The sequence below is a fragment of the Odocoileus virginianus genome, chromosome 16 (assembly GCF_023699985.2).
Source record: "Odocoileus virginianus isolate 20LAN1187 ecotype Illinois chromosome 16, Ovbor_1.2, whole genome shotgun sequence".
NCBI classification, from domain to species: Eukaryota; Metazoa; Chordata; class Mammalia; order Artiodactyla; family Cervidae; genus Odocoileus; species Odocoileus virginianus.
The window spans coordinates 19,837,141-19,849,670 of NC_069689.1; the positions used below are offsets into that span (position 1 = coordinate 19,837,141).

Genomic DNA, 12,530 nt, shown 5'->3' on the forward strand with positions numbered 1-12,530 from the left:
CAAGGGCTCACAATCTGATGAGGCAAAGATTTCAATATACATGGGTAATTTTTAATAAAGTTCTGCAAAGTGTGGTTGCCATGCCCACCTCCAGGGGATCTTCCCAACCCAGGAATCAAACTGGGGTCTCATGCATTGCAGGCAGATTCTTTACCATCTGAGCTACCAGGGAAGCCAATCCCAAAGAAGGGCAATGCCAAATAATGTTCAAACTACCACACAATTGTATTCATTTCACATGCTAGCAAAGTAATGCTCAAAATCCTTCAAGCTAGGCTTCAACAGTATGTGAACTGAGAAGTTCCAGATGTACAAACTGGATTTAGAAAAGGCAGAGGAACCAGAGATCAAATTGCCAACATATATTGGATCATAGAAAAAGCTAGAGAATTCCAGAAAAAAACATCTACTTCTGCTTCATTGACTCTGCTAAAGCCTTTGACTGTGTAGATTTTGACAAACTGTGGAAAATTCTTCAAGAGATAGGAATACCAGACCACCTTACCTGCCTCCTGAAAAATCTGTATGCAGGTCAAGAAGCAACAGTTAGAACCAGACATGGAACAACAGAGTGGTTCCAAATTGGGAAAAGAGTGTGTCAAGGCTGTATATTGTCACCCTGCTTATTTAACTTAAATGCAGAGTGCATCATGAGAAATGCCAGATTGGATGAATCACAAACTAGAATCAAGATTTCCAGGAGAAATATCCATAACCTCAGATATACAGATGACACCACCCTTATGGCAGAAGGTGAAGAAGAACTAAAGAGCCTCTTGATGAAAGTGAAAGAGGAGAGTGAAAAAGTTGGTTTAAAGCTCAACATTCAGAAAACTAAGACCATGGCATCCTGTCCCATCACTTCATGGCAAATAGATGGGGAAACAGTGGAAACAGAGTGGCTGACTTTATTTTTTGGGGCTCCAAAATCACTGTAAATGGTTACTGCAGCCATGAAATTAAAAGATGCTTGCTCCTTGGAAGAAAAGCAATGACAAGCCTAGACAGCATATTAAAAAGCAGAGACACTACTTTGCTAACAAAGGTCCATCTAGTCAAAGCTATGGTTTTTCCAGTAGTCATGTATGGATGTGAGAGTCGGACTATAAAGAAAGCTGAGTGCCGAAGAATTGATGCTTTTGAACTGTGGTGTTGGAGAAGACTCTTGAGAGTCCCTTGGACTGCAAGGAGATCCAACCAGTCCATCCTAAAGGAAATCAGTCTTGAATATTATTGGAAGGACTGAAGCTGAAGCTGAAACTCCAATACTTTGGCCACCTGATGCAAAGAACTGACTCATTGGAAAAGACCCTGATGCTGGGAAAGATTGAAGGTAGGAGGAGAAGGGAATGACAGAAGATGAGATGGTTGGATGGCATCACAGACTCAATGGACATGAGTCTGAGTAGGCTCCGGGAGTTAGTGATGGACAGGGAGGCCTGGCATGCTTCAATTCATGGGGTCTCAGAGAGTCTGACACGACTGAGTGACTGGACTGACTGATAGTGCTATTGTTGTTCAGTCACTAAGTCGTGTCTGACTCTTGGTGACTCTATTGTATATAGGAAAAAACCTCAGTCCTGGATTTTGTATTTATCCTCATTTTCCTCACCTTCCCTTTTCATGTTTATTCTTTTGCTCCCACTTTGATACAGTGCTATGTAGAATGCATAGTGACAGTGAAAGTCTTAGTTGCTCAATTGTGTCTGACTCTTTGTGACCCTGTGGACTATAGCCCACCAGGCTCCTCTGTCCATGGAATTCTCCAGGCAAGAATACTGGAGTGGGTTGCTATTTCCTACTCCAGGGGATCTTCTTGACCCAGGGATTGAACCCAGGTGTCCTGCATTGTAGGCAGATTCTTTACCCTCTGAGCCACCAGGGAAGCCCAGAGTAAAAATAAATAAATATTTTATCTTATGGAAAGAGTTACCTGGGTAGCTTTAAGAAAAGTAATGATGATTTGGGGCCAAGATGAAGCAGGAAGACCCTGAGCTCACCTCCTACCATAGGCACACCAAAATTACAACTATTTACAGAGTAACTATCTATGGAATGAACAGAAGACTAGCAGAAAAGATTTCCCACAAGTAAACATTTAAAGAAGGAACCACAACAAGATGAACAGAAGCGGGGGTAGAGACACTGTAGAGCCAAAATGTAGGCAACCCACAAATGGGAGGATAATCACAATTGCAGAGGCCTTCCCTAAGGAGCAAGGGGTCCAAACCCCACACTGGGCCCCCGAGACCGATGTACAGAGAAGACAAGCTCCCAGAACACCTGGCTTTGAAGCCCAGTGCAGCTCGTGTGTGGGAGAGCCAGAGGACTGGGAAACAGAGACTCTGCTCTTAAAGGACACACACCAAACTCACATGCTCCCAGTCCCAGTGCAGGGGCAGTAACCCGGAAAGAACCTGCCAGACCTACTTAAGCTATCATCAAACTTGAGAGATTATCAACTTTAAATAATCATGTATGAGCAAAGTGGTAATAAATACATACCTGTCAATAATTTCACTCTAAATGGACTAAATACTCCAATCAAAAGACAAGTGGCTGAATGGATTAAAAAAAAACACGAGAATTAATATTGCTAAAATGACCATACCACCCAAAGCAATTTACAGATTCAATGCAATCACTGTCAAAATACCAATGGCATTCTTCACAGAACTAGAACAAATCATTTAGAAATTTGTAGGGAAACACAGAAGACCCTAAATAGCCAAAACAATCCTGAGAAAGAAGAGCAAAGTTAAAGGTATAGCGCTCCTTGATTTTAAATTGTACTACAAAGCTATAGTAACTAAAACTCTGGTACTGGCACAAAAATCAGACACATAGATCAGTGGAATGGAAGAGAGCCCAAAAATGAACCCACACTTCTATGGTTAGTGAATCTATGACAAAGGAGGCAAGAAGTGCAGTGCAGGGAAAGAAAACTTCTTCAGTAATTAGTTTTGGGAAAACTGGAAAGCTACAGGCAGAAGAATCAAACTGGACTACTTTCTCACACCATTTTCAAAAGTAATTCAAAAATGGACTAAAGACTTAAATGTGAGAACTTGAACTATAAAACTCCTAGAGGAAAATGGAGGCAGTACACTCTTGGGTATCAGCTTACAAAATATTTATTTTGATCTTTCTCTTCACACAAAGGAAACAAACAACAAATGGGACTTCATCAAACTTAAAGGCTTTTGCAGGGTTAAGGAAATTATCAACAAAACGAAAAGGCCACCTACTGAGTGGGAGAGGATATATGCAAACAGTATATCAGATAAGAGGCTAACATCCAAAATATACAAAGAACCCATATAAAAACAATCTCATTTTTAAAATGGGCAGAAAAACTAAACAGACATTTTTCCATTGAAGACAGGCAGATGGCTGACACACACTTGAAAAGATGCTCAGCATCACTTATCATCGGGGAATGCAAATCAAAAGCACAATGAGCTACTACCTCACCTGTCAGAACGACTGTTATCAAAAAGTCAACAAATAGCAAGTGTTGGTGAGGATGTGGAGAAAAGTACTCTTGTGCCCTGTCGGTGGGAATGTAAATTGGTGCAGCCCCTGTGGAAAATTAAAAGTTCTTAAAGTTTCCAGTTACTGAAAGGAGATTCATCTGTTTGAGGAACTGAGAGGAAGCCAGTGTTGTGGGAGCACAGTAGATGACAGAGTGGTGTGTAATGAGCTTAGACAGATGGGCAGGGGTCACAGTAAAGTGTGGATTTTATTCTTATCATAATGAAAAGCCACTGAAGTGTTTTAAGCAGGAGAGTGGTACTGATTTACTCTTTTTGAAAGTATCACTTTGGCTGCCACGTAGAGAACTGACTCTTGAGGGCAGATGGCAAGAATGGAATGAAGGAAATTGGTGGGCAGCTGTTGCCACTTTCCACACAGGAGATGGTCTGGAGTACTTGGGATGAGCAGTGGAGACAGTCAGAAGTCACAGTGTTCAGGATCCAGTTTGAAAGTAGAGCTGATATGACCTCCAGGTGGAATGGAGATGAAGGAAACAGATATTAAGGATGAGTCCTAGATTTCTTATTTGAGCAATCAAGTAGATGACAGTATCATTTACTGAGATGCTGAAGATGTGGGGAGAAAACACTGGGAAGTGGCAATAAGTATTAAGGTTAGAGTTACAGCTGGGAATCTTTATTCATTACTAAATTCAAAAGAGATGTTGAAAAGTATTATCTTTATTTCCTAATCTTTGATTCACAGCTCAGACCACTTCACTAAAATTGCTGTTAATCCCAATCACCAGTCACCTTCACATCAGTCACTTTTCTCTCTCCTTTATAGCTTCTCACCAGTCAAGACTTTTAATCACTCCTTCATTCCTAAAACACTTAAAATACAGCACATCAGTAAAGAGGCATTTTAAAGTCAATGGAGTCATGTTCCGGATGCAAGTTCAAATCTCCCTGCCCTCTGAGATATGGTCATTGTCTGTACACACATGCTACAACCTGGAAAGTCAGCTGTCTTGCCCCAGATTTCTTGGAATTTCAGAATGAATTAATTTGGTTATAAATTGTGTCTCTTTTGCTTCTTGCTACACTATGTCAGCCTAGATGGAAACTTAGTTCCTTTTCTTACTTTGCCCAAACTGAAGTATATACTAAGTATATACTAAGTTTTTTGTTTTATAGCAGACTTTATTGAAAATTTGATGAGGAGATTCATGTTGCAGAAATGTAAACAGCTATGCAGTGACTGTATCTCTGTTCTTAAAAGTCCTTTGACTATTTTTGAAATTCAGACAGCAGTACTCTGTCAAACTGTACTGGCTTACTTTTTATATTCTCTTTTCTCTTTTTTTCAGAAAAATAAATTCTCCTATTTCTCATGCTTTAAACTTTGACTTTGTCCAGCTCCAACCCTTTGTATATCTACAAATAGATTGCTGGGTTGAAGGGCCGGAAATGTCTTGCCTCTGACTGGTTTTTGCTGTTAGTCTTTCCCTGACTCCTTGGTATCTTCCAGAAATCCCTCTAAGTGTCTTGGCCACTGATGACAACTTCCCCATTCTCTGTTGCTGTTCCAGATTTATTCTCATTTATATATATCTCCTGCTGTCTCTATGGGACTGGGAAAGTAAACAGAAAGGAAATGTGGGGCCTCTCAAAGCAGAAGTTATTCTCTAAGTTATAAATGTGCAAATCCTGTGATCCAGTAATTCCATTTCTAGGGATAGATCCTGTGGCCAATTGTATTTCCCAAAGATGTTCAGAACAGTATCTCCCACATCACATGCTCTTCTGCTGTATGACCTTGCCAGGCCCCCTTCAAGGAAATTAACCTTCATTCCTCATACTTTGGAAAATAAGAATCAACCTATTTTTAACTGATGAAATATGAGGTGATACACCCGTTTTTTTAAACAATGGAATAGTTCCATTACATAATTTCTTTAACCGCTTAAAAGAAAGAAATAATGAATTGTTTAAGAAATGCAAGTCAAAACTACAATAAGGTACCTTCTCATTGGTCAGAATGGTGTAGAGAGAATCCAAATCGCTCAGTCATGTCCAACTCTGTGACCACATGGACTGTAGCCTGCCAGGCTCTTCTGTCCATGGCATTCTCCAGGCAAGAAAACTGGAGTGGGTAGCCATTCCCGACTCCAGGAGATCTTCCTGACCCAGCGATCAAACTCAGGTTTCCTGCATTGTAGGCAGATTCCTTACCATCTGAGCCACAAGGGAAGCCCCCTTGGTCAGAATGACCATCATTAAAAAGGCAACAGGGACTTCCCTGGTGGTCCAGTGGCTAAGACTCCATGCCCCCAATGCAGGGGGCCCAGGTTCGGTCCCTGGTCAGGAAACTAGATTCCTCATGCCACAACAAAAATCAAAGATTAAGACCTAGCACAACCAAATAAATAAATGTATTTCTTTAAGTCTACATATAATAAATGCTGGAGAGGGTGTGGAGAAAAGGAAACCTTCCTATACTGTTGGTGGAATATTCCTACACAGTTGGTGGAAGACAGTATAGAGGTTCCTCAGAAAACTAACAATAGAATTACCAGTTATTAGCAATCCCACTCCTGGGCATGAATCCAGACAAAACTATAATTTAAAAAGATATATGCACTCCTATGTTCATAGCAGCACTATTTACAATAACCAAAACATGGAAACAACTTAAATGTCAATCAACAGATAAATGGATAAAGAAGACACAGTACTAATATACAATGGAATATTCAGTTCAATCGCTCAGTCATGTCCAACTCTTTGCAACCCCATGAACTGCAGCACGCCAGGCCTCCCTGTCCATCACTAACTCCAGAGTCCACCCAAACCCATGTCCATTGAGTCGGTGATGCCATCCAACCATCTCATCCGCTGTCATCCCCTTCTCCTCCTGCCCTCAATCTTTTTCAGCATCAGGGTCTTTTCAAGTGAGTCAGCTCTTCACATCAGGTGGCCAAAATATTGGAGCTTCAGCTTCAACATCAGCCCTTCCAATGAACACCCAGGACTTATCTCCTTTAGGATGGGCTGGTTGGATCTCCCTGCAGTCCAAGGGACTCTCAAGAGTCTTCTCCAACACCACAGTTCAAAAGCATCAATTCTTCAGCACTCAGCTTTCATTATAGTCCAACTCTCACATCCATACATGACCACTGGAAAAACCATAGCCTTGACTAGACTGACCTTTGTTGACAAAGTAATGTCTCTGCTTTTTAATATGCTGTCTAGGTTGATCATAACTTTCCTTTCAAGGAGTAAGCATCTTTTAATCTCAGGGCTGCAGTCACCATATGCAGTAATCTTGGATCCTAAAAAAATAAAGTCAGCCACTGTTTCCACTGTTTCCCCATCTATTTGCCATGAAGTGATGGGACAGGATGCCATGGTCTTAGTTTTCTGGATGTTGAGCTTTAAGCCAACTTTTTCACTCTCCTCTTTCACTTTCATCAAGAGGCTCTTTAGTTCTTCTTCACTTTCTGCCATAAGAGGGTGTCATCTGCATATCTGAGGTTATTGATATTTCTCCCGGCAATGTTGATTCCAGCTTGTGCTTTCTCCAGCCCAGCATTTCTCATGATGTACTCTGCATATAAGTTAAATAAGCAGGGTGACAATATACAGCCTTGACATACTCCTTATCCTATTTGGAATCAGTCTGTTGTTCCATGTCCAGGTCTAGCTGTTGCTTCCTGACCTGCATACAGGTTTCTCAAGAGGCAGGTAAGGCGGTCTGGTATTCCCATCTCCTTCAGAATTTCCCACAGTTTAAAGGCTTTGGCATAGTCAATAAAGCAGAAATAGTTGTTTTTCTGAAACTCTCTTGCTTTTTCAATGATCCAGCAGATGTTGGCAATTTGATCTCTGGTTCCTCTGCCTTTTCTAAAACCAGCTTGACCATCTGGAAGTTCATGGTTCACGTATTGCTGAAGCCTGGCTTGGAGAATTTTGTGCATTACTTTACTAGCATGTGAGATGAGTGCAATTGTGCGGTAGTTTGAGCATTCTTTGGCATTGCCTTTCTTTGAGATTGGAATGAAAACTGACCTTTTCCAGTCCTGTGGCCACTGCTGAGTCTTCCAAATTTGCTGGCATATTGAGTGCAGCATTTTCACAGCATCATCTTTTAGGATTTGAAATAACTCAACTGGAATTCCATCACCTCCACTAGATTTGTTCATAGTAATGCTTCCTAAGGCCCACTTGACTTCACGTTCCAGGATGTCTGGCTCTAGGTGAGTGTGAGTGATCACACCATTGTGATTATCTGGGTTGTGATGATCTTTTTTGTACAGTTCTTCTGTGTATTCTTGCCACCTCTTAATATCTTCTGCTTCTGTTAGGTCCAAACCATTTCTGTCCTTTATTGAGCCCATCTTTGCATGAAATGTTCCCTTGGTATCTCTGATTTTCTTGAAGAGATCTCTAGTCTTTCCCATTCTATTGTTTTCCTCTATTCCTTTGCATTGATCGCCGAGGAAGGCTTTCTTATCTCTCCTTGCTATTCTTTGGAACTCTGCATCCAAATGGGTATATCTTTCCTTTTCTCCTTTGCTTTTCACTTCTCTTCTTTTCACAGCTATTTGTAAGGCCTCCTCAGACAGCCATTTTGCTTTTTTGCATTTCTTTTCCTTGGGGATGATCTTGATTACTGTCTCCTGTACAATGTCATGAACCTCCATCCATAATTCATCAGGCACTCTGTCTGTCAGATCTAGTCCCTTAAATCTATTTCTCACTTCTACTGTATAGTCATAAGGGATTTGATTTAGGTCATACCTGAATGGTCTAGTGGTTTTCCCCACTTTCTTAAATTTAAGTCTGAATTTGGCAATAAGGAGTTTCATGATCTGAGCCACAGTCAGCTCCAGGTCTTGTTTTTGCTGACTGTATAGAACTTCTCCATCTTTGGCTCCAAAGAATATAATCAATCTGATTTTGATGTTGAACATCTGGTGACGTCCATGTGTAGAGTCTTCTCTTGTGTTGTTGGAAGAGGGTGTTTGCTATGACCAGTGTGTTCTTCTGGCAGAACTCTATTAGCCTTTGCCCTGCTTCATCCTGTACTCCAAGGCCAAATTTGCCTATTACTCCAGGTGTTTCTTGACTTCCTACTTTTGCATTCCAGTTCCCTATAATGAAAAGGACATCTTTTGGGGGTGTTAGTTCTAGAAGGTCTTGTAGGTCTTCACAGACCTGTTCAACTTCAGCTTGTTTAGCATTATTGGTTGGGGCATAGACTTGGATTACTGTGATATTGAATGGTTTGCCTTAGAAATGAACAGAGATCATTCTGTCATTTTGAGATTGCATCCAAGTATTGCATTTTGGACTCTTTTGTTGACCATGATGGCTACTCCATTTCTTCTAAGGGATTCCTGCCCACAGTAGTAGATATAATGGTCATCTGACTTAAATGCACCCATTCCAGTCCATCTTAGTTTGCTGATTCCTAGAATGTTGATGTTCACTCTTGCCATCTCCTGTTTGACCACTTCCAATTTGCCTTGATTCATGGACCTAACCTTCCAGGTTTCTATGCAGTATTGCTCTTTACAGCATCGGACCTTGCTTCTATCACCAGTCCCATCCACAACTGGGTGTTGTTTTTGCTTTGGCTCCATCCCTTAATTCTTTCTGGAGTTATTTCTCTACTGATCTCCAGTAGCATATTGGGCACCTACTGACCTGGGGATTTCATCTTTCAGTGTCCTATCTTTTTGCCTTTTCATACTGCTCATGGGGTTCTCAAGGCAAGAATACTGAAGTGGTTTGCCATTCCCTTCTCCAGTGGACCACATTCTGTCAGACCTCTCCACCATGACCCATCCATCTTGGGTGGCCCCATACGGCATGGCTTAGTTTCATTGAGTTAGACAAGGCTGTGGTCCGTGTGATCAGATTGGTTAGTTGTCTGTGATTGTGGTTTCAGTCTGTCTGCCCTCTGATGCCCTCTCTCAGCACCTACCATCTTACTTGGGTTTCTCTTACCTTGGACATGGATTATCTCTTCATGGCTGCTCCAGCAAAGCGCGGCCACTGCTCCTTACATTGGACATGGAGTATCTCCTCTCAGCCACTGCCCCTGATCTTGGACGTGGGGTAGCTCCTCTTGGCTGCCGCCCCTGACCTTGGACGTGGGGTAGTTCCTCTTGGCTGGGCGCAGCCACCACTCCTATGCACAATGGAATATTACTCAGCCATAAAAAAATGAAATAATGCCGTTTGCAGGAACATGGATGCAGAAACATGCATGTAGAAATTATCATACTAAGTGAAGTAAGTCAGAAAGATAAAGATAAATACCATGTGATATCACTTATATGTGGAATCTAAAGTATGACACAAATGAACCTATCTATGAAGCAGAAACAGAATCATGGACATAGACAACAGACTGGTGGTTGCCAAAGGGAGAGGGTAGAAGGATGCATTGGGAGTTTGGGATTAACAAATGCAAACTTCTAATTCATATAGAATGGGCATCCATATAGACTGGATAAACAACAAGGTCCTATTGTATAGCACAGAGAACTACATTCAGTACCTTGTGATAAACCATAATGGAAAAGAATATGTAAAAGAGAATATGTATATGCACACATATATATGTTGGTATGTATGTATAGCAGAATCATTTTGTAGTACAACAGCAATTAACACAACATTGTAAATCAACTATAATTCAATTAAAATTTTTTTTTAATTTTTAAAAAAGACAGAAAAAAATAAAGCAGTAATGTTCTATTTTCAAGAGCGCTGCTGTAATTTAAACACTAAAACTTGATTCCCACAGAACCTATCCTTCACTGGAAACTTGGGACTATGATGAATAAAAGAACAATCCAGCGATTATATCCACATGTGGTAGATCTCAAAATGACAAAGTGTCCCTGTGCCAATGATGTGGCATTACTTGGCTTCGTTATGAACACAACATTTGATGGTGAGTTTGTGACTTCATTCAGAATTGGGGATGGCATTTTGTATTATATGACAGTTATGTTTAATTGGCAGTACAAGTTAAACATGAAGGCATAATGGAGTGAAAATGTTTCCTAAAAATACCTAAGGACTTTGTCATTTTCCCTTGTCTGCTTGCTAGTGTGATAAACTTTTTTCTCTGTGACATTTTGCTGTGTTACTACTAACTTTAATGTCTCTCCAAATTTCCTTGATACTCTGGTGATTTATGTGTGGAAATACCCACTGCTGCTGTACAGCAGAGTATAAAAAGGTTTATCAGAAAGTGCAGTCACTCAGTCCTGTCTGACTCTCTGCGACACCACGGACTGTAGCCCACCAGGATCCTCCATCCATGGGATTCTCCAGGCAAGAATACTGGAGTGGGTTGCCATTCCCTTCTCCAGGGCATCTTCCCAACCCAGGGATCAAACCCAGGTCTCCCTCATTGCTGGCAGATGCTTTACCACTGAGCCACCAGGGAAGCCCCACTTGATACTCTGTCCTCCATTAATATATTCTTTCTCCCCAGAGATAATTCATTGCAGTTCTAATCCCTCTTCTCTTCCTGCCACACGTAAATAGGTTAACTTGTTCTGAGGTATCACATTATTCTGCTATGTGTTTTTCTATTATTATTATAATTAATAGCATCCTACACATTTCAATTACTAATCATCTTATTCTAGATTGTTTTTCTTAGGTCACTGATGACTTCAGTGATCCCAAATCTGATATTTCTAAAGGAAAAAAAAAAAAGAACTAAAAGATAGGAAACAAATTTTATTACCCATAGATTATATGTGTATCTATATAAAAATCCAAAAGAATCAACAGAGAAACTATCAGAACAAGTATGGGAATGCTATGGAATTGCCAAACATAGCAGTATATAAAAACCACTCCACTAAAGGCTGATTAAAGATTATAAATTTAAAACTCCTATTCAGAAAGTGATAAAACCTAATAGGGACCTAGAAATAAACCAAAAAAGACTTGCAAAGCTTGTGTAGAAGTTATAAAATTCTAATGAAGGCTATAAAAAGAGACTAAAGAAGACTTTATGTAAAAATGTTAGTTCTCTCAAAATTTATCAATCAATTCAATACAAATCCAAGAAAAATTACAGCTATATTTTTGTGTATATGGAAATTGATAAGCCAATTCCAAAATTCATGTGGAAGACTAAAGCAACATGACTAACAAACATGATTTTAAAGAATAAAACAGCACAATAGGTTGCCCTACCATGATAAAGTAATAGATTCAAGTAATATACACTAGTATAGGGATATATAGATAGCCTTGCCCCAAATTTCTTTGAATTCCAATGACTTGCAGTCTTAATTATCCTAGCTCCAGCCTGCTTGTGCAGAATTAGTTCAGTGAGAAACTGTGTCTCATTTTCCTCTCTCTCAACCAGATGGAAACTCAACTCCTTTTCTAGCTTTGTTCCATGGATGCAAGGCCAGGGCCCCCTCCTCTTTTGTCTGTCCAAACCTGCCATACTTTCGTGAGACACAGGAGAGAAGCCAGTTTCTGCATCCTGCCACACCCCTGAGAATCATAGGAGAGAAGGCATGTCTCAGTTCCTCAGGGTCTCACTCACTCGGTCACTTCAACATCTCGAGAAAAGAAAGTTTTGGAAACCTGTTTTTAGATGAACCCACTTTTTCCCTCAGCTGGCCACTGGTATGCTGAAGCAGAAAATAAGATCCCACAGTATCAGGCTGCCACTGACCATTCCTTTGTGAGGCTTTGGTTCATCTTCCCTCCCCACACCAATGATGCTTCATCCCAAATGGAGTCAATGGTGAGAACAGGAATTCAGGAGCCTCATATGGTCCATATGTTCCAGTCTGGACTTAAAACCCATCTTCTTCATCTATGACTCTCCTAATACATCCATCATGCCTCTCACCCCAGTTTTATGTCACTATAGAAATCTAAGCCTCCAGGTCACTTATACCACATACTATTCTGAATTTCCTTTAATTTCACCCAAACAACATTCAGAAAACTAAGATTGTGGCATCTGGTCCCATCACTTCATGGCAAATAGATGGG

General features: G+C 40.6%; 1 protein-coding gene and 1 long non-coding RNA gene across 4 annotated transcripts in view; one reads left to right on the forward strand and one right to left on the reverse strand.

Moving 5' to 3' along the window:
- Positions 1 to 12,530, reverse strand: part of LOC139038709 (uncharacterized) — a 448,893-nt gene that overhangs the window by 428,549 nt on the left and 7,814 nt on the right. The window lies entirely within an intron of this gene.
- The window catches only part of CATSPERB (cation channel sperm associated auxiliary subunit beta), a 120,183-nt gene that overhangs the window by 25,463 nt on the left and 82,190 nt on the right, over positions 1 to 12,530 (forward strand). For all 3 annotated transcript variants that reach the window (XM_020875990.2, XM_020875992.2, XM_070477946.1), the window contains one exon: positions 10,297 to 10,446. In XM_020875990.2, the coding sequence (XP_020731649.2) occupies positions 10,297 to 10,446 (150 nt within the window). The remainder of the gene's footprint in view (positions 1 to 10,296; positions 10,447 to 12,530) is intronic.